The sequence below is a fragment of the Sinohyriopsis cumingii genome, chromosome 11, assembly GCF_028554795.1.
Source record: "Sinohyriopsis cumingii isolate HCF-2022 chromosome 11, ASM2855479v2, whole genome shotgun sequence".
NCBI lineage: Eukaryota > Metazoa > Mollusca > Bivalvia > Unionida > Unionidae > Sinohyriopsis > Sinohyriopsis cumingii.
In genome coordinates, this window is record NC_142971.1 from 65,971,856 (window position 1) to 65,995,465 (window position 23,610).

At 34.9% G+C, this 23,610-nt stretch overlaps 1 protein-coding gene across 1 annotated transcript in view; it reads left to right on the forward strand.

Moving 5' to 3' along the window:
* The window catches only part of LOC149788602 (pre-rRNA-processing protein TSR1 homolog), a 70,657-nt gene that overhangs the window by 9,617 nt on the left and 37,430 nt on the right, over positions 1 to 23,610 (forward strand). The window contains exons 3-10 of the mRNA XM_089974660.1: positions 1,233 to 1,319; positions 3,136 to 3,251; positions 8,106 to 8,301; positions 12,506 to 12,576; positions 14,681 to 14,837; positions 15,654 to 15,830; positions 20,072 to 20,237; positions 22,482 to 22,582. Coding sequence (XP_089830786.1) covers positions 1,233 to 1,319; positions 3,136 to 3,251; positions 8,106 to 8,301; positions 12,506 to 12,576; positions 14,681 to 14,837; positions 15,654 to 15,830; positions 20,072 to 20,237; positions 22,482 to 22,582 — 1,071 coding nt within the window. The remainder of the gene's footprint in view (positions 1 to 1,232; positions 1,320 to 3,135; positions 3,252 to 8,105; positions 8,302 to 12,505; positions 12,577 to 14,680; positions 14,838 to 15,653; positions 15,831 to 20,071; positions 20,238 to 22,481; positions 22,583 to 23,610) is intronic.

A 23,610-nucleotide genomic window follows, 5' to 3' on the forward strand; every position in this document is an offset into this window, starting at 1 on the left:
CAGTCTAGCTATTCTTGAATTACACTTACACGGTCTAGCTATTCTTGAATTACACTTACACGGTCTAGCTATTCTTGAATTACACTTACACGGTCTAGCTATTCTTGAATTACACTTACACGGTCTAGCTATTCTTGAATTACACTTACATGGTCTAGCTAGACTTGAATTACTCTGAGTTAAATATTATCCTTAATATATTTGCCCAAATGTTTATGAAAACAAGCAATCTAACAAAGTGGTACTTCTGAGGCAGCTATGTCTGCCATTATTTCCCCCAGACAGGTTCACTTGTGGTTTCAATCTGATTTTAGGAAGAAAATAATGCAGACATGGCAATTAAAATGTTCAGGTCACCAATTCTGTTCTTAAAACACAAACTGCCATTTATATACTATTGTTTAAGTTTTGAGAAACAAAACTGTATGTTTTTATCATCAAATGATAACTTGTGGAAATCAGCCAGTGACATTTGCTCTAACCAGAGACATATATAAGACATCTCTGCTATAAGTTACTCAGGAAGGGGTTAATGGTCAATCAGCTATCAAACCACATGCCTGTGAATGTGCAAGAGTTTGTCAGTGGATTGAAAGCAACATCAGCTGTTTGATGACTACATTTTGCCTTGAGCCAAATATAACACCATAAATAACTGGCTACGGCAAGGTGGCATCTCAGAAACCTATGATCACTCAGTGTATATCTAAAATACCACAGGGCAATGTAATTTTTGCTTTCCTAACAGAAAAGGACGAAGTTCTCATTTTTAGGCAATTTAGTCACCCACTTTGCCTGGTAGCATCACCCCTGCATTTATATTTAACCACTATGTTAATTCTAAAGTGACCTTTTTTAAGTCTGTTTGCATAATTTTCTTAAAAGTGCTTTCTGTACTCAGAAACTAATAAATAGTGGTTTCATTCAGAGTAATTCTTCATGTTAGTGAATAACATGATTCTAAAATTAAGCCTAGCAGTATTACTGTCACAATGACCAATATTGTCATCATCATCATTAAGACCTTGCATCATGTCATTTTTTTATTTCCTCAACTGATGGTTATAATAATTTTATTTAAAAGTCAGACTTAAAGGTTTGGATAGCATTGGTCTGGTTGCTTGTAATGACTTGATTACCAAATGCATGGAGAGAGTTACCAGTCCAGCCTGATGACTATAGTTCTGTCCAAAATTGGAGTTAAAGTTTTCAGCATTTATATATGTTTTCAGGCTCAACAGTTGCGGAAACAGAAGCGTGAGGAGGTTCTGGCCAAGAAGAGGAATAGAGGGGGACTTGGAACTCCCCCTTATTTTGTGGTATGTTGACATTATGAACATAAAAGATATATTAAGCAGAGACGTATTGTCAAAATGTTTAAATTGTACATAATTGTGAATTTCTCTTACCAGAGGTAAATTTTTGGTCATGTTCATGTGTCAGTTTAAGTGTTTTGTCAGGAAACAAGTGTTTTTTACCAAGTTATTTGTGCCATGAACTAGATGTCTTTATAACCAGCATACCAGCTAACTGACTGCAGAGCTTGCTTTATGCAAAAATATCAGGACTTAGAATAATTGAACAAAGTGTTTTAGTTTCTACTCATTTTATCCCACCTGCAACAAGTTTTTGCCAGCCAGATACAGGGATGACACAGAGAAGCTGTTGAAACACCGGTTTCTATGGAAAATATTTTGATATTTACTTTTTTAAAAGTTAAAATTAGTTCATAATTAGGTATTTGTTTGGTTTGATGCTTTACAGCACAGCAACACAGGTAGGTTTTTTAGTACCAAGGTAATCGGAAGTGGGTTTTTGAGTGTTTAAAGTTCTTTACAAAAGTAGCTTGTTCATATGACACATCATTTTCAACTGTTATGTAAATTTAATTGCATTGTTTTTTATTTTATTTTATTTATTATATGCTGTGGGTTATGTGGAATGGTATCTTGTATCTAACCTTGTCCAAAATCAAGTTCATTGTATATCTGACCAAAATCATTATTTTTAAAAATATTCTGTAAACAAATAATACATAGCTAATATTTTCTCTATGAGTATGGGTTTAATATTATGATCATTATCAACAAATGTAAACATATTTATCTTGATTCTGGGTCAAGAATATTGTGTTTACCATGTTGGATTTTATAATTTCACTAACAGATTTTATCTTGTAAACATTTGGAATTTTTCAGAATGAAATTTTCCCTTGGGTAATATTATTTTTTAAAATAGAAATTGGTAATTGTGACCTAGGTCAGGTAGAGGAATATACGATCTTGTTTACTGGAAAAATTATTTATGTGTACTGTAAGATCTTGAAGCAGAATTATTGTTGTGTTCAGTGTTTAATTTGGGCTGAAATTATTTAATTCTAGTTATTCTTCTCTGGAAATACAAAGTGCTTTCTATAATATTATTGGAAAGAGACATTGACTGGGAACTATAGTTTATTCAAACAAGGAAACCTTGGGTTATCTTACTGTGATTTAACAAAAGACCATTGGCACATCTCCACTTTACAGGCAAAAGCACATCAACACTTTCATTGTTGGATTTACTTTGGAATTTATTAGAAACTTTATTCATTATTACTTATTTTGGATTGCTTGTGATTTAATTCACAATACAGTAAGTTCTCATCTGTTGGGGTTGACAGTTTCAGTTTATATTTTAAAGATATAAATTATTTGTTGAATTTTACATTTTGGTTTTCACTCTTTTCTGTTAATTGAAGACCATAGAATTGTAACAAAATGTAAAATTTTGACACTGTCACTTGCTAACACTAACATAGTTTTATCTTATTTTGCTATCAACAATATGTTAAAGTATGAAACTTGTTACTTGTGAATATTTTATATTGCCATCATGTGCACTTGACATTTTTTTGCAGAAATTAAATAGCACTAAATATTATAATTTACAGAATTATTAGTTTTATAAATATATTCAGATGGAGCATTGCAAGCTCATAGTTGCATTTGAGAATCATTTTGAAAATGTTTGATGAGTTCCATGGCATTGATAATCATAATTAACTTTCCTTGCAATACAATTTAGGAAAGAGTACATGCTGTAGTTGCTGTTTTACTTTGTTGATAATTGTTGCATTGTGTCATATTTCTCCAGGTGATTGTAACGCTAGATAGGAAAGTTGACACCAAGGCTGTCATTGACCTTTTGAAAACATGTGATGAAACCCTGGTAGTTGACGAGCAGAATGAACAAGGCATCCAACATATAACGTGAGTAAAGTTGTAATGACTAGCACTTTATAGTTAAGATAGTCAGCTGTAATATTGTCATAGGTACAAGGTGTAACTCTCAGGTAGAACTCACATTTACAATTTTAATATGAACATAGGTACAAGGTGTAACTCTCAGGTTGAATTCACATTTACAATTTTAATATGAACATAGGTACAAGGTGTAACTCTCAGGTAGAATTCACATTTACAATTTTAATATGGACATAGGTACAAGGTGTAACTCTCAGGTAGAATTCACATTTACAATTTTAATATGAACATAGGTACAAGGTGTAACTCTCGGGTAGAATTCACATTTACAATTTTAATATGAACATAGGGTACAAGGTGTAAACTTTGGCTAGTATTCTTACTGTAATATTGACATAGGTATAAGGTGCAATCCTCAAGTAGAATTCTCACTGTAATATTGACATAGGTACAAGGTGCAATCCTCATGTAGAATTCTCACTGTAATATTGACATAGGTATAAGGTGCAATCCTCAAGTAGAATTCTCACTGTAATATTGACATAGGTATAAGGTGTAATCCTCATGTAGAATTCTCACTGTAATATTGACATAGGTATAAGGTGCAATACTCATGTAGAATTCTCACTGTAATATTGACATAGGTATAAGGTGCAATCCTCAAGTAGAATTCTCACTGTAATATTGACATAGGTATAAGGTGTAATCCTCATGTAGAATTCTCACTGTAATATTGACATAGGTATAAGGTGCAATACTCATGTAGAATTCTCACTGTAATATTGACATAGGTATAAGGTGCAATACTCGTGTAGAATTCTCACTGTAATATTGACATAGGTATAAGGTGCAATCCTCATGTAGAATTCTCACTGTAATATTGACATAGGTATAAGGTGCAATACTCATGTAGAATTCTCACTGTAATATTGACATAGGTATAAGGTGCAATCCTCAAGTAGAATTCTCACTGTAATATTGACATAGGTATAAGGTGTAATCCTCATGTAGAATTCTCACTGTAATATTGACATAGGTATAAGGTGCAATCCTCAAGTAGAATTCTCACTGTAATATTGACATAGGTATAAGGTGCAATCCTCATATAGAATTCTCACTGTAATATTGACATAGGTATAAGGTGCAATCCTCAAGTAGAATTCTCACTATAATATTGACATAGGTATAAGGTGTAATCCTCATGTAGAATTCTCACTGTAATATTGACATAGGTATAAGGTGCAATCCTCAAGTAGAATTCTCACTGTAATATTGACATAGGTATAAGGTGCAATACTCGTGTAGAATTCTCACTGTAATATTGACATAGGTATAAGGTGCAATCCTCATGTAGAATTCTCACTGTAATATTGACATAGGTATAAGGTGCAATACTCATGTAGAATTCTCACTGTAATATTGACATAGGTATAAGGTGCAATCCTCAAGTAGAATTCTCACTGTAATATTGACATAGGTACAAGGTGCAATCCTCATATAGAATTCTCACTGTAATATTGACATAGGTATAAGGTGCAATCCTCAAGTAGAATTCTCACTATAATATTGACATAGGTATAAGGTGCAATACTCATGTAGAATTCTCACTGTAATATTGACATAGGTATAAGGTGCAATCCTCAAGTAGAATTCTCACTATAATATTGACATAGGTATAAGGTGCAATACTCATGTAGAATTCTCACTGTAATATTGACATAGGTATAAGGTGCAATCCTCAAGTAGAATTCTCACTGTAATATTAACATAGGTACAAGGTGCAATCCTCATGTAGAATTCTCACTGTAATATTGACATAGGTATAAGGTGCAATCCTCAAGTAGAATTCTCACTGTAATATTGACATAGGTATAAGGTGCAATCCTCATGTAGAATTCTCACTGTAATATTGACATAGGTATAAGGTGCAATCCTCAAGTAGAATTCTCACTGTAATATTGACATAGGTATAAGGTGCAATCCTCAAGTAGAATTCTCACTGTAATATTGACAGAGGTACAAGGTGCAATCCTCATATAGAATTCTCACTGTAATATTGACATAGGTACAAGGTGCAATCCTCATATAGAATTCTCACTGTAATATTGACATAGGTATAAGGTGCAATCCTCAAGTAGAATTCTCACTGTAATATTGACATAGGTACAAGGTGCAATCCTCATGTAGAATTCTCACTGTAATATTGACATAGGTATAAGGTGCAATCCTCAAGTAGAATTCTCACTGTAATATTGACATAGGTACAAGGTGCAATCCTCATGTAGAATTCTCATTTACAACTGTATATCTTCAACACTGTTGTGTTTGGTCATGAAGTTTCATGTGATTTCACCATTGTCTCCATTTTGACAGTCTTTCCACAATAGAAGACAAAGTAACTTAGCACATACCAAGTAACTACACTTTTCCTATTCTGTTTGGGGAGGATTCTTTCATATAAGCTTGTTTTTTCATTAGATATAAAGTTGCCTCATCAACATTTTGGGTTAGATTTGAACAGATGGCAATATGTTTGATATTGGCAGCAGACAAAATGATTGTGAGACATGATGAAAATATACTGTAATTCTTGTAATTTTTGAAACAACAAATTTGTATACACCTTCTATCCATAGAAATAATATTTAAATATATATTTATTTTTTACAGATAACCTTGTATATTTTTATCAGAATTCTTTAAATTTTGCATAAAGGCATTCTCCCAAGGGTATTTATTATTGCAAAAGAATTGGAAATATTGCTGTAATATTTTATGTAAAATAATAATATTAAAATCATACATAATAAAGGCATTGTCTCATTGTGTTTTTAAAATTATTTTTTGCGAGTAGCTTCTCGTGGGTCAGGGGTTTTCCAGGGTTCTTCCTCCACCAATTATACTGACTGCCATGCATAGCCTATCTTGTACTGAAAAAGGATGTTAAACCCTACAACTACAGCAACAACAAAATTATTTTTTCAACCTCATTTTTGTATGTCCTATAATTTGAATAATAAATAGAATTTCATGTTTCAAGAGGTTTCAGAAATTTGCTGATTTAAGATTGCCATGATTAGATTTGTGTAGGATATGAATTGATGCATTGAATAAGGAAACAAGTGATTAAGAAAAAAAGAAATCATTGTTAAGTCAAGAAGTTCATGTTTCAGACAGCTTTGGGAATGTGATATACATTTTAGATACATAAATAACCATTGTATTGTTTGCTAAATATATGTATATAAAACAAGTGTTTAATAACTTTGGGTGAGTTTTCATTGAATAAAAAAAAGAAATAAAACTATTTGAATCAAGAAGAGAAGTCCACATTTAGAATGTCTTATAACAACTGTGAAATGAGCAATATACTATGTATGTTTGATATAGTCTACCATTGATTAACATTTTGTAGGTTTTTAAATTAGGCATAAAATAACTAATAATCACTACAATCATGAAGAGAGGTCTTTGTTTTTATGTGTTTGGTTTTGTCTCATGAAAACAAGTATTTATTAACTTTGGGTAAATTTTTAAATGGAAAATTTAAGAATGAAACAGGAGATTATGAAACATTGAAGATTATAATTGTGCAAACTTTTTTTTGATCATCTCATTTTTAACAGGTAATTGTTTTGTTACTCTTTTTCTTTTCTTGTATCCACCTTTCTGTTGATTTACTGACAAGAAAATATAATGTTTGATGCTTATGATCTCATTTTCATTATTACTTCTCATTACAGTATCTCTTTTTCTGCTGTTTTAATAATGACCATGTCTCGATTACAGACATTTTCATTTCCCTATTAGTAGCCTCGTTTCCTGAAGATAGTGATTTAACCTTGTCTGTGGGAATCTTGTCTTCAAGCCAGTATTGACTGGAATAACTAGACCACATCTCTAGGCATATCTAAATAGCATGAAACTTTGCATAGACATGGAGTTTCTGAAATGTTGTGTGAATGGCTAGCATTAATAACACAATAATGAAATGTTTGTTCAGATGTGTTAATTGTCAGTGGAATATAGCAGTACCCTTGAGGATGATCATTATGGTCAGGTAAATTAACAATAAAGATTACAATGGCATTGTAACTATTCTTCCTCCTTCTTTCTCTCTTGCTCCGAAAGTTACAAATGCCGCTCTGGATATACAAGATCTTTTACACTGACACAATGCTGTTTATATCTCTCACACACATACATTTACTAAACACTATATTAATGTGAGTTTTACTGTTGCAGTTTCGTGACAATCAGTTCTTTTGGTATAACAATACCAGTTACATATAACTTCAACAACAGGGGCTTGAATTGTTGCTTACACATTACCACTAATAATACATGATCTATATATAAAATTATAAATAGTATCTGTATTATCAGTACATTTTATGCAACAATAAGAGACCCTGTGACCTACTTAATTAAAATGCCAACATAAGACACTACCACAGCTACAAAGAATACATGTGATCCTGAGTTTTTGTTATATCCATCTCTTTCTCATACTTTCTCTCTCACACATTTAGTAATAGAAACAAAAGTCTTTTTGAGTATTGTTATCTTTTATTGTATTTAGATCACTGAGGTGACCACTGTACATTTCTATTTTTACATTGGTATGGTATGGTCAGCAAGTCTTGAATGTGTCATAGACATTTTGTTTGATCCGATTCCTTTATTTTTGTACACTGTACTGCAAAAAAATATTCTTTTTACAAATAATTTTTTGTGTACCAACAATTACAAGAATTTTGGTGGTGTAGAAAATTAAGAAGAGACGATTATATTAGACCCTGGCATTTAATGAGATTGGTCCTTGTAAAGTAAAACAGTGACTTTGTTTAATTTTTTCAGGGTTCCTCGCTTCAAGCAGAGACTGTCTTTTTACTGTCCGCCATGTGGAGACCTGTATGCTTTGCTAGATGCAGCTAAGATTGCAGACTGTCTTCTTTGTGTGCTGTCAACAGATAGAGGGATTGATGACTATGGAGAACAGTGTCTTTCTTGTCTGTTTGGTCAGGGGCTTCCAGCAGTCACACTGGCACTACAGGTAGGGAATGACTTGCAAGCTTATTGTACTTTCTTGTCTGTTTGGTCAGGGGCTTCCAGTCACACTGGCACTACAGGTAGGGAATGACTTGCATGCAGATTGTACTTTCAGCAATATGATAGAGATACCATGATATTACTTTGTGTCTATCCAACATTAGTAAAACTCTCCTTTGGTGTTCAGTGTGCTTTGTTTTTCCCTACACCTATTTACACATTATAAAAAAAATACCTTAGTTTGCTTTAGCAAGCTTTAAGACATGCCTGAGGAAACTACAAACGATAATATAATATCACATATTCCATGCAACTCGGGAAAGACATCCAGTTGGTGCAGTCATACTGTATAGTACCATGACAGTTCCATGCCACTCCACGGTCTGTTAGTGACTTTGTATCCAGTTCCTTTTAAGGACTTGGGGGCAGCTGATATATTCAGATCTTACAAACAACCATCTTTCACATTAAGAGTCCTTCACCATTGGGGTTTATTCCATGCAACAGCAGACACCACTGTTATTGGTCACATATTTATGAAGCCATTACAGTGTTACTGTTGTCCCAATGGCACAGAAAAGTTTGCTCCTTGGAACAACAAATACATATGGGGTCCCATCTCAGGAATGTGAGAACTCACTTGGCTTATGTTCAGTGGTCTCATGCAGGTAGACATAAAGTTGACAATTTGTATGGACAAGAGTACAATGGGTGCACATCTTCCATCATTAAAGTAGGCCAATGATTGATTCACTCAGGATTGTCTATTGCATGTCAGTATCCTAGAGATGAAAGCCATATCAAAGCATTCCATTGGTGATAGGAGAAAAATACATGGAAGGGCAATGTCATTTTTCATTCTGTATGACATCTCTGCTTTGATGAATTATCTTAGAAGTTTGTGGGGTGGCAAAACAAAGTATCCAGAACTTTGTATTCTTCTTTGGGAATGTCTATGCTGGTGTCTTCAGTAAAAGATTCATGGACAAATTTGTCATTTTAGGCTGCTACAGGTATTGGCGGACTCATTTTAGAAGAATCAGCTAATACATGTAGAATGCTCATTCCATCCCTCGGTTTTCAGTCACATATGTGCCTGCTGAGACAGACCTTTAGTGGATCTATGGCGATAAGGGGTTTACAGAACTCCTAACATTTGCCTCATCAGTCCCAGATCTGAAGTTCTTGGCAGTCTTCACTCTTTTTATAGATTGGAACAGTTTGAATGTATATACTCATCCTGCAACAACCCTGTAAAAAAAAAATGTGATACAGAAAACAAGAGAATGGAAGTATTGCATCATTCTGATTGCTCCACTCAGGCGGGAGAAAATCGTGGACCAATGACCTCTTCCAAATAGTGGCTGAGATTCCCAGGAAAAATTGATGTTTCCTTTCCACTCAAGCTACCTTGATGATGGGCACTCCATCCCGATCTAGAGTTGTAAGTCTGGATCCTCTTAATCCTGCCCTCAAACAGTTATCTCATCAATTTATGGAAAGAATCCCTTGAGCAAGACAGCCCTCAACTAGAAGTATGCGATGGAAACAACTAGAATTTTTGCACTATTTTGTGAGCACAATACCTAGCACCATTTATCTCATCATTACTACCATGACAGACTGAGTCATTATAGAAGATATGGTATGAAACAACCTTTCTGATCTGGTACTTCCAGTTCATTTGTCCAAAGGTATTGGCTTTATGCCCAAAGTGGATCTATCATGGGTGCTAACCTTGCTGAATAAGACAGTTTGAACTGCTCTTTATGGCTTAATTGGTTTCCACCTCTCATATACGACCTGCTTCCTACCTGTAATGGTAGACAGAATTAGTGAGACACATGCTTTATCAGTTGACATGAACCTCTTGCAGTCCTGAAAGGATGAGACAGTATAACTCATAATGGTACCAGCTTTCATTGCGAAAATCAGGTTCCTGTTCATGGGGAATCAGACTTTTATTGTGAAATCCCAGTTGACTCTGGAAACTTCATCTCAAGATTGTCTACAGGGCCCTGTGCAAGCTCAGAAGTGGTACTTAAAAAGGACTGAGGTGGTTTGTTGATGGAGACCATGCCTCTTCTTACCCATCAAAGAAGGAAAAGACAGCATATCAGTACAGACACTTTTATGCTGGATGAAATGGATTGTTCCACATATTGGAAATAATCTCAAATCAATGTAGCTAAAGGTTTTAGCCTAGGAGGGCTGGATTTGCTAGGTAGTAGTAGTAGTAGTTCTCCTAAGATAGTATGATCAGGTAAGTGTTTGAGAGAGTGTTTTACTTGAAAAATTCTTTTTTCCAAGTTTCATTTAAAACTTTATTTCTTCTTAATAGTTTTTTAAATAAATTCAAGTCTGAAAATATATGTAACAATTGAAGAAGGTTAAGAAAGACTTTTATTTAAAGATGTGTCTTGAATTACTGGATTTATCAAGTGAAATAAACATGATCATTCACTGGAGTGAAATATGATAAATAATTTCACTGCCTAGTCACTTAATGAAAGCAAAATTTTGGACATCTCAGTCGTTTGTTATCATTTGTATTGTATGTGTTGCCATCAATTTGCTTATCTTATTTCATCTCAGTTTCATACTGCAATGCCACATCTATGTCCGTACTGCATAATTTATAGAGCAATCATACAACTTGTTGTGGATCAATTGGGGTGGGGGTCTTTATTCAGCTATTTGTCTCTTCACTACTGGAATATAATTACACCCCTTGACCATGATTGATTGGGTACAGAAGTAGAGATCAAACATTTATGGTTCTTTTTCATGGAGATTGAATCATGTCAGGCAGCTATCAATCAAGTGACTTAGACCTATCTTACTGACAAGAAAAATTGGATCCTCTAATGAAAAACATTTTTAGGAAAGGTCAACTGGGTACACATCAGTTCTGATGATCATTTACCTCGGTACCCAATCAAGCGAAATTATATTAAATGGATGCTGCACTGCTTTGTTGTAAGTTCATACATGCAACACTCCCCTGAGAGGTATAAGCATAATTATTAACAATATGAGTGGGAAAAGAGTGCAATCTTAGCATAAAAAGAGTAATCTATATATTACATGCCATAATTACAGAATACCTTATGAAAAACATACATTTATTTTTGTTACTTACCTGGATCTGCAGTTAGTTAAAATTCTTGTCACAAATTGGCTAAATCCATGTGTATTAGTACGAGCATACAGTCACAAAAATAAATGATAAATTATTTATACACAACATTCACTTTAACTAGTCTACATCACATGTTTAACTTGCACTGAAAGGTCATAAAGTCAGGTCAGCAAATTCTGAATGCTGTATTACATCACTATCTAATTCCTCTTTCAAAATTTGTAAAGCGGTATCGATTTGTCCTTTTCCTGATGTTCTTCAGGTTAATAAATTCCATTCCTAACAATTTTTTAGTCTGATAACATCCATGAGTTAATTGATAAAACCCATTTCACTTAATATTTGATGCCATGGTTTTTTTGTCAATACAGACTGGTCTGATACTTAAATGTGCATCAAACTATAATGAATCTGTGACGCATGGTTACAGATTCACCAAACCCGCCTGTTTTCTTGGAAATGTGTCATGTACATTTGCTATAAATAGAAAATAAGGAAACTGTTTAATGTACATTGCCAAATGGTCACATGCATCACAAATATAAGACCAGTAGATGGAGGTCTGTGATGGATAAGTGTACAGAAGCCAACAGTCAAATGAGACGAGCCTCAAACTGTACTAATTATTCTGTGTCTCGCTTGCTCCAGACTTTGCCATATATAATCTTTGATCTGAACTGGAAACATGATTTTTGTCACATGAACTAAGTTGGTACACTATAGCTAATTTTATTACAATGGTAATTATGAATGGGCAGGTACCTTTAGTGAATTATCAAACTATTAAAATGAACTTGTTTGAAATTCAGGAATTGTTGGCTGCAATGTCTGTTGATATAAGAGGTGAAAACTCACTGCCTACCAGCTGCTATACAGATTATACCAGTTCTGGTGGGCACTGCTGCCATCTATGACATCACATTACAGCACATGAAATACCACACAAGAATACTATAGGTGAACAGTTGCCTTGAGGGAAGGCAATAACAGAGTGGTATTTACAACAGTTCCCTTGAGGGAAGGCAGTAAAAGAGTGGTATTTACAACTGATTTTGTTCCTTTCCAGGGTTTAAAGACTCTTCCTCAGAAGAAGCAACATGAGGTCAGAAAATTTGTGCAGAAAAAGCTGGAGAAAAGGTAAAGAAAATATTTGTATTATTGTAATGAATATAAAAGAAAAATTAATACAGAAGTGACAAGACTTTACTTCAAACAATAGAATACTTAATGCCTTTTTTCTTTCTTTTCTCCTTTTTTCATTTTTTACTCAGTACCCGAAAAAGCTGGTCAGTATTAGAGGCTATTAATGCCCATAAGAACATCAATAATGAATTTCATAATCTTTAATATCTAATATCTGTATATGTACATGTATGCATTAGCTTATCATGGATAAAGGTTTTATCAAAAACTCGTACTCAACATCTTTTTGTAGGAGTCAGAAATTATGTTCTTATTTAACAATATAGTGTATGGTGTACTGATGATCCTACTTACTGGGGTTCTCACATCCCAGATGGTCATGACAAATCATTATATTCTTTTGAATTTGTATTTGTGTGTGTGTTTGAATATGCATCATTTTATTATGTCATAGTTGATCAAGGTGTACTCAAATAATCTTGACATTTCTCATTCAAATACATTCTCCAATCACTTTAGCCTGCATATCCAGTCCTACTAAAAGATGACAAACATCTTTTTCTGTCTATCTCTTACTGACAAAGGCAATAACTTTTGCCCATTACCTCCTCATACCAATGTCATGTGTCGCTAGCTTTTAGCTTCGCAGCTGTACTGATAACATCATACAATTTACGTCCGACAATCCAAGCCATTTTTATGTTCAGATTGGATCATCCAATGTCCTTTTTGGATTTGTGGAATAATCATCTGCTGCAGGTTGTATACATTAGTTTTACAATTTATGACAAATTTGAGTGATTTTATCACCTTTATGGACTCCATGTATTTAGACCCCATTACACCATGCTATCACTGACCTCAGGTTGTCATTAAGAGTTAGTGCAACTTTGACTATTTTCGTTTACTCCATTCATAATGGAGATGGTATTAACAAGTCAATAACATGCTGTATTGCTTATTTATGCTTTGTTCATTCTTAGCTTGTCTTGTTTTGATAGTTATGTTAACTAAATATATCACTGCTTAAGTTCAAAGCACCATTGAAAGGTCTTCACTTGGATCTGCACACTTTCGGGGCATACAATGATTGACTATTTTGTGACAAGGTGGAATCACAAGTTACCCATCTTTGTCTCTCCAGTCCCAGTCCCAGAAGTTTGGGCCATGGATGCACTGTCAGTCATTTGGGAGAGGTTGTGGGCATTTGCCACCCCTTCCACAGGCCTGATACTAAAAATAATCCAGAAGCTATGGGGTCAGAAATGCAGGCTGATTCTGATAGCCCCTCTCAGATGGGACAAGTCCTTTTTGATCTACTTAATCTAGCGATATGTCTGCCCAGGAAGATTCCCACCAACCCGAATATTCTTAAGCAACCATGGTCATGGGTGTTCTATCCCTGCATGGACTGTCTTCACCTGTATGCTTGGCTGTTATCAGGGCAGCCTTGCAAGATGAACATTTTAAACCTTTGATTGTGGAGAAATCTCCAGTGGAACAAAGGTTAGTCCAGTTGTTTCTGCCTTTAATGCCCTTCTCCTAGTTAAAAAAACAAGCTGACTGAATCTCTCTTTTTGGAGCAGTTTCCTAACTTGGAGAATGGAAATTTGATGGTGGCAACTTGATTATTCTTGGACATTTCAGTTTTCACTTTGACTGTCCTGGAAATGCATGCTCATGAAAACTCCAAGATTCTGTTCACATTTCAACTCGGTAAGCCAACCCACACATAAACATGGTAATATTTTAGACTGGACTCTTCTTAGACCTGATGATGATATTCTAGTGTTCATTGGTGTTCCACGAACATGCCATCTCACCGTATCAGTCCCTAACACTCCATATCTGTTTGCTACTAAGAGAAACTTCTGTATGATAAATAAAACTCAACTAATGCATGACATACAAGCAAGCCTGACATCTTCATTTTGTTTGATTTTGTTTTTTTAATTTTATGGTGTTTGTTTTTGTAATCTTGTTTTATATTTGTATGTGTTATCTAATATTGTATCTATATTAGATTATTTCTTCAACCTTTTGGAATATAATTTAAGGAACAATATTTATGAAATATACCATAATATAACTTTTCCAGGTTTCCATCTGAAAGGTTTCATTCTCTGGACTCTGTACAGGATGCTGTGTTGGTAATGAGACAAATCACATCTCACAAACTTAGACCAATATACTACAGGGAGTGCAGACCACATCTGGTGGCAGAAAAGATCAATTTTGAAGTGGAAAACTCAGATGTAAATACTTTTTACTTGCTTTACTAAGTATGTTTAATTACAAAAATTAAATAGCTTTTCATGTCTGATTGTTCTTTGGACTCACTTTTTAATTTTGTATATGACCATCTTTAAATCTAGAGTGTATTGTGTTTTGCTGTTGTCAATCCAACTACTACCAAATTTGTTTTGGCTCAGTGACTTGAACTGTCCATGATCTATATTTACCAAACTCTGTATATAGCTTATGTGTGGAGTAAGGAAAAACCCTGTTGATTTTTGGGTGAAGAGGAAAATATCACTTGTTGAAAGAAGGAAAATGGTTTCTGTGCAATAACTGGAGTTCTTCACCAGTTGTATTTATCAAACTTTGTGGATGGCTTATACTTGAGGCGCAGAAGAATGAAATGAGCTTTAAATAATTTAGATAATTCTGAAGAGAACACAATTCAGTACTTATTTACATGATTTCATTACTTTTTTCATGATAAATTACACAGTGGGGATAAAACCTGGCTGCCATGTCCAAACTAGTCTTTGAAAATGTAATCCATTTAAAATATTTTACATTAGTAATATCTTCAGTTAAACTTGTCTTGTTTGATTTCAGTGCAAGATATATAAATGATACAGAAATCTTTAAAATAAATTACTGTAAAACCAGTTATAGGACCACCATGTCTTCAAACAAAATATGATCTTTCAAGATGGGTGGTCTTTTACTGGAGGTCACAAGATTGTGTTAAATTTTGTCTGTACAGTCATAATCTGGACTTAAAATGACAGGTATCCTATACTCCAAATAGATTGTTCTTTTTTCTTTAAATCTGTTTACAGAGTGGGACTGGTACTTTGAAGTTGACTGGTTACCTGCGAGGTCATGCCCTCTCTGTGAATGGATTGGTTCACCTGCCTGGCTGGGGGAACTTCCAGATGCTACAGATAGATGCTCCTGAAGATCCCCACCCACTCAACACTATCAACAAGCCAAGGAAAAAGATAACAGAAAGTCAGGTAGAGTAATGACCTGTTGCATTAATTGAATATACATTTTTTGAGGGTGAGTGGTTCTTTTAAAGAGAATGATGGTGAGTGAGAATGAGGGTGAGTGTTTCTTAGAATGAGTGAGAAGAAAAGGAACATGCTAGGAATTTATAAATCTACTTGCCTGACTCCCAGGACATGCTCAAATTTGGCTCAGACAAGCTCAAGTTTCCAAGATACTTGCCAGTGGCCATGTCCCAAAATGTTGATACAGAGAAGGAAAAGAGGGCTGTGTTCTATTCATAATACTTCATTTCTGCAGGGTTTGTACCCTGTATCATCTTCCCACAGAACATACATCAACACCCTTAATATAGTGTTTATGTGTACCTCAGTGTAAACGATATTTGTATGCCTGCTTTAAGGGCAATATGTCCATCTGTTTGCCATTTTGTTTCTGCCATCAACCATTACCAGACAAAATGTGCATTTGAGGAAAGGAAGAAACCTATTGATTTTGGGCTTCAAAGGTCAGAAGTTGAGGTCACATAAATGAAAGAAGGAAAACTGTTTTCACATAATTGCTTCACTTCTATAGCAGATGTCTTGACAAAACTTTGTAAATGGCTTGCGTTTGAATTAGGTAAGATATCTATTGACCTTGGAAGAAAAGGTTAAAGTACAATGTCACATTGACTCCAAGAATAAAAATGATTTCTGTATGTTGTCTTGAGTTCTTTATCGTCTGCATTAAAAAAAAATACGAAATTTGTGGATGGTTTACAGTTGAGATGAGGAAGATACCTGTTCATGTTTGGATGAATAAGTCAGTGATCAAAGTCACAGGAAGAAAAAAAAAGGAAAAAAGGTTTCCACAAACTACTTAAGTTCTGTAACAAATGCCTTGACTAAACTTTGCATCTGAGACAAACAAGGCACCAATTCATTTAGGAGTTTGCTGTTTAAAGGTTCAGGTTAGAGAGGAAATGGTTTCAACAAATAAGTCAAGTCCTGTGCAACAAGCCATGACCAAATTTTGTCAGTGGCTTGCATCTGAGGCAAGAATGACATCTGTTTGTTATGAATCATAGGTCAGGGGTCAAGGTCACCACAACTGAAGGAAGAAAAATGGTTTTTCAAAATAACTTAACGCATGAACAATGTACTTCTTATGGTACTCTTGTTGCATACCTGTGTACCTTGAATCATGAAACTTGGGGGTGGGGGTGGGGCATCTTGATGAGTACTGCACCATCATCACAAAATAGACTTCTCACCCAAATTTCAGACTTAGTGACTATGGTAATATTTTGTGCTCTTAATTTATTTCTCAGCTAATGTTAATGGTAGAATCATCAAACTAGAGCATTGTATGCATATCTGTTAGTACCAGGTCCGATTGACAGAAGAAAGCCATTGTAACCTGCATTTTACATTTTACTAGCTTGCATTAAGATTTTGAGTGAATTCATGACTAAATTGAGTTTTGGTTCCTGGAATCATGAAACTTTGAAGTGGAATATTTCACTGTAATTGCATCACTGTTACTGATAATTTATTCTTCTCTGACTTGGTTACTAATTGATTGTATGCATCTCTGTACCATCATAAAACAAAAGGGGGGCCCCGAGTGGTCTAAAGCGCTCTTCGTTACGGATCACTGCCATCTCACCTCTGTCTGCGGCGGTTCAAGTCATAGATTCAGCCAATGTGGGCATGTGAGAAAGCTTGCCAGTAGCTTCTTGTGGGTCGGTGGTTCTTCCTCCACCATTAATACTGGCTGCCATGTATAGCCTATCGTGCTGAAAAATGGTGTTAAACCCCACAACAACAACAACAATCATAAAACAAAAGAAGGTCATTGTGATTTACATTTCACATTTTGCTGACTTAGGTTCAGTGTTTGCATTTAGCTTATGACTAAATTGTGGGCTGTTTAGGTGTACTATGTTGCAGACTATTTAGAATCCTGCAACTTGGTGAAGTGATGCATCTTGATGAACACAAAATCTTCGTTGAAACTTTGATCAATACAGCACATGTTGTAAATGTTTCTTTTTGATGTTTATTTCTCAGGCACTGCTTATGCTAGAGATTGATATTATTATCCATCACAGTTAATAACACTCTCTTACAAGAAAAGAAGCATACCTTGACCTATATTTGGCTATAGTTCATCTTTGTCATTCGCTCATAACCACACGTTTTGTGCATGCTGTATGCTATGGATACTATCCTACCTGGAATTATTAACTTGGTTTGGGATGCATCTCTGGTATGTACTGCATCCTTCTTCAGACGTGAATTTTCTCCATTTTAAAGATTAATTCTGCTTTTCTTCTTCCTATGAGGAAAATCAGATTCTTGATGTCCATTTTGTATGTCATCTGCAATCCAACTTTTTAAAAATGGTCTGTCTGGTCCCATTCTGCAATTGTCCTTGGAAAGTGTTCATTCCGTATATTATAGAACAAATGATCGTTGTAAAGAGTATTCTGATTGGTCAAAAGTTTCTATTCATCCAATGAATCTTCGTGTAACATAAACTGATGGAAATGGAAAGAATGAAGCATGCTTGCAAAACATAGAGAGAACAGGATGCCAAAACGTTTGGATAAAGGTTTCAGAAATGTGTGGGAATGGGAATGGCTCAAGCAGAAAAATTTGGTTGAAATTTAGGTGCTCAGTTCATAAGAAAACTGATTGTCAGAGGACTGGCACTTCATGATCTTTGCAAGAAAGATTTGAGTTATGCTAATCGCAGTTTTTAGGTAATGGAGAGGTAGATAGCTACAGTGTTGCAGCCTCAGTGTGGTAGTAGTTGGGATAGTCTTAGAACAGCAGTCAACATATTCAAAAGAAGATGCAAACAGAAATTGAATATCAGAAGCACACATTACAGCTAATACATGGAGGTGTTTGAAAGGGACAAAAAACAATGTTGAGAAAGAAAGAAAAAGATTGAACGTTGAGCCAAAAATGCCATTGATGACAAAAAGGAAAGGAAAATACATTTTCCTCAAGGCTGCAGAAAGAGCAAGGCTGGCATATTATTATGAACAGATTGTGTCAAGTGGGGGAAGAGACAAGTGAATTTATGTGATTTTCTTTCTTCTGAAAAGAGGAAAAGTGTAATATAATACTTGCTGCAAAAAGTGACAAATTAGTGTGACTGAATTACTGTGTGAACACTGACATGCACATGACTTTAGCACTAATATTATTAGAGAAGAATTTGATAGGACAATGAATATTGTTAAATTCTTCAAGTTGAAAATTTTGGTTATGTTTGTTGATTTTTTTCAAATGATTAATTTGTTATACATTATGATAATAAACTCCACCAGGAGCAGTTTTTTGTGATTGTAATTTTTGGCCACCAGCACCCCAGGATTGGGGGTGCTGCCCCTTGAGAACTCGGGAGAGGACCCGCAAATGGTATTTTTTTATTTGTTACTTTTAACAGGTTAACTGTTATTCTACACATGAATGTATGTATTTGAAGATTGAACTGTATGCATTTCATGTGAGGTTTTGTGTGTAGTGGATAGTCAAGGTAAATACATGAACTGTTGGTGGTCATACAGAGTGTTAATCCAAGGTTGCAACTTTCAGTAAAATCAAACTTCTAAGGCAGACAATAATAATAGCTTTGAAGCAGATTTGATGAACAGTGATTTGAAGATGAAAGGATGTCTGAATCTTGTCAACTCATTAATGCAAGTGTACTTTGATATCATATAAAATAGTTTTATTTAGTATTGTATGTCTTTTTACTGTACTTTGATATTGTATAAAATAATTTTATTTATTGTTTTATGTCTCTTTTTTCTCCAGTATTTGACATTTTGATGTAAACATCATTTTAGCATGAATTAGTTTTCTGCATTATAACTAATGTTTACAATGGCCACTTGAGAAAAGGCAGAGGTGGTCACTGTAATCATAAAGTATATTCTAGTTTTATTGCTTTCAATTAGTCCATCAGTAACATCTTGTAAATTCAACTTTATCCTTGGCATATTAATTGGAATTTACTCAAATTTCTTCATAGTTTAAAAAGATGAAATATGAAAATATGTAAGGACCACATACAAAATGATCCACCTGTAAAGAAAACAGGAACCTCCCCATCATTAGAGTCATATGCATAAAAAATATGATATCCTCAATTATTATTCACCACGTCAAGTCATGATTTACAAGTTTGCTATTTGATACACAGTTTTGAAGTTTCATAGATGTTACCTTCCTCTACAATAAATCCTCAGGATGTTGAAATGAACTCAAGAGATGAGGCAGTTGCCCGGGATGAAGTGCGAATTCTAGAGAGGGCTGACCCCTCCTGCCAACAGTCCCTGCAGTCTGAGGTGGTCCCTGACATCATGGAGGGGGAACAGACTTGGCCAACAGAAGAGGAACTGGCACAGGCTGAAGGTAAACATCTTCTAATTGACCAAGACAGATATTGGGGCCCTGAGTGGTCTAAAGCGCTCTCCGTTACGGATCACTGCCATCTCACCTCTGTGTTCATGGGTTCGAGTCTCGGATTCAGCCAATGTGGGTATGTAAGAAAGCTTGCCAGTCACTTCTCGTGGGTCGGTGGTTCTTTCCGGGGTTTTTCCGGGTTCTTCCTCCACCATTAATACTGGCCGCCATGTATAGCCTATCATATGCTGAAAATGGCATTAAACCCTACAACAACAACAACCAAGACTGATAACAAAGGCCTAGTTTCTAGTCCAACTGTTGGCCAGAGGACATGGGCTAAATGTGTATGATCTGTCCAAAAAATAAATCTGTGGAAGGCTTTACCACAGGTGAATAACAAATTGAGCAAGCATATCTCACATAATATTGACTCTATTTCCCACAGTTTAAGAGGCTCTATTTCCCTATACTTATTGTAAGATTCCTGTAACAATGAAGTACAGTTACGTTCAGTATTGATGGTTTAATATCAAGGGAGAAAATCAGATTAAACCGTGATAAAATTCCATGTCTTTTTTCAGCTACTGTTATTAGCCTTGATATTTCATGCCTACAAACAACGTGTCACTTATGTAGTTGAATCAGAGGCATGATTCTCATTAATGTTAGTTTTATATTGTTTTTAAGGAGCCATGATGACTCCATGGTTAGTGTGCTTGCCTCAGAATAATTAGGTTATGGGTTTGAATCCTAATTGTCTTATCCCAAAGGTAGGTGCCTTGGTGTGTCTCTTGGTGAGGTGCCTTATTCCCTTTGTCTCGATAATATATAGTCTTTCCTGTGCTATTCAACACCAATCTGCCATTCAGTCAATAAATCTGGAGGATATGCAGCTTTCATGTTTTTTTCTTAGAAAAACCATCCAGTCCACCACAGATACAACATTGTGATTGTTTTTTTTAGTTTTATTTACCTTGACCATGTTAGACATATAGTCGATGGATAAGTTGAATTGCCCTTACTGGAACTTATAATTTTGTAATGGTGATCACCCACAAGACTGCATGGTACGTAACTTTTCATTGAATTACAGTAGCCCTGGGTGACCTTAAGCACATGCCTTTACCATTTCATCCATGTCTGTAAGGGTTCCATTCTCTGGTTCAGTCAGTGTGGGTATGTGAGAAAGCTTGCCAGTTGATTCCTATTTATTGGTGGTTTGTGTTTTTCCTCCACCAGTTATGTATTGCCAACCTTGCAATGAGAAATGATGTTAAGCCTAAAACAACAGCAACAACATAATTATGTCCTTTGTCAATCAGCTTAATATCTTCACATGTTACTAGTAATCAGCATACCTCATGAACCATACTGCACATTTGATGCAATTTTATTTCATAGACCAACATGTTTTTTATGGGTTTACTTTCCTATTGAGTTCATGACCATGATATTGCATATGTATCCATCTGATGTAGTAGTCATTCACTCAGTAATCCTTTCCCCTTTGAGTTTATGACCATGATATTACATGAGTATCCGTCTGAGGTAGGCATTCACTCAGTAATCCTTTCCCCTTTGAGTTTATGGCCATGTTTGAGTTCATGACCATGGTATTGCATTGGTATCAATCTGAGGTAGGCATTCACTCAGTAATCCTTTCCTATTGAGTTCATGACCATGATATTGCATGGGCATCCATCTGATGTAGTAGTCATTCACTCAGTAATCCTTTCCCCTTTGAGTTTATGACCATGATATTGCATGAGTATCCATCTGAGGTAGGCATTCACTCAGTAATCCTTTCCTATTGAGTTCATGACCATGATATTGCATGGGGATCCATCTGATGTAGTTGGCATTCACTCAGTAATCCTTTCCCTTTGAGTTTATGACCATGTTATTGCATGGGTATCCATCTGATGTAGTAGTCATTCACTCAGTAACCCTTTCCCTTCAAGTTCATGACCATGGTATTGCATTGGTATCCATCTAATGTAGGCATCCACTCATTCAGTAACCCTTTCCCACTGAGATAATGATTATTGTATTATATTGGTAATCTGGAAACCAAAATGTAGGTACTGAAAGTTTACATGCATACATATGATTTTGGTATCATTTCTTCTTTTAATTACCTTGTTTCATAGATAACATGCTTAAAATTGTACAAGGTCTTGAACATTTGATTTATATTCATGCTCATGCATTTTGTTTTAAAAAAATAACTGGATATGTCTGCTTTTACAGCTGAAATACATGCCACCAAAAAGATAGTAAAGAGGGTCCCCAAGGGAACATCCGAGTACCAGGCAGCCTGGATATTTGATAGTGAGGATGAATGGGAGCTGGTAAGTTGTCTGTTTAGTATCATATATCAGGGCATGTGTCTTGGTTTGATGCATCACTGTCACATGACCCATTTCATAATTTTTTTATATTTTAGTGAATATCTTGAATTGACATGAGGGGAAATTTAATATCCTATAGTCAGCTTATAGCCCATTCTGAATTATATCGTCTCAGTGTGATCAAGCCGTTTAATTCCTTCATATCTTACAAATCGAAAACTTGGCCTGCACAAGTTTTTGTAAGTTGAAAAGTGCACCATCTTTATGCTCATGTAAGTGCCCTTTTTAGTCCATTTCAGTTTTCGAGATGCATTTTGAAACATTCAAGATTTGTAGACTTTATTGGGCTTAAATTTTTGAATGAAGAAAATTTAGAACTCTTTTAACATATACTGGTAAGCAAAATATCCTAATTTGTTTAATATTCTTTTTTTACAGAATAAAGATTTAATCACTGCTTATTGTGTTAAGATATGTTTTAACTGCAGCATCTAATTTATTAACTTCCTTGTAAAATTTATGTAGATGTAGTGAAAGTCACATGACTGATTGATGAAACTTAAAAGTTACCTCATGCACATGAAGTATGAAGTAACCTTTTTTGATAAAGACCCCCTTATGTGCCAAGAACATCATGAATAGGTAATAAGTAACTATTGTATGTGTAAAATATTATAGCCAGGTAAATTCAGGTAAATTATATGATTTAAATTAATTTTAACTAGCTTTACAGAAGTATGGAGATGTTGGTAGTGAAATTAGGCTATCCTTAGTAAATTGGGGCTATCTGTAGAGAAATGGTGCAAGGTAGACATACTTGTATACATTCAAATTCTTGACTATTTAGTTATTTGCACAGTTGTGTGTTCACAGTGATACCAGTTGCTGGGCAGGTCTTATGAAATAATTGAGGTAATTAGTGGGGATATTGATCTTGGCTCATAAGAATTGTGTTCCCTTCAGTGGTGTGCAAGATACTGTGCATTATTTAAAATGTATCAAATGACAAAAATGTTTATATGTTAGCC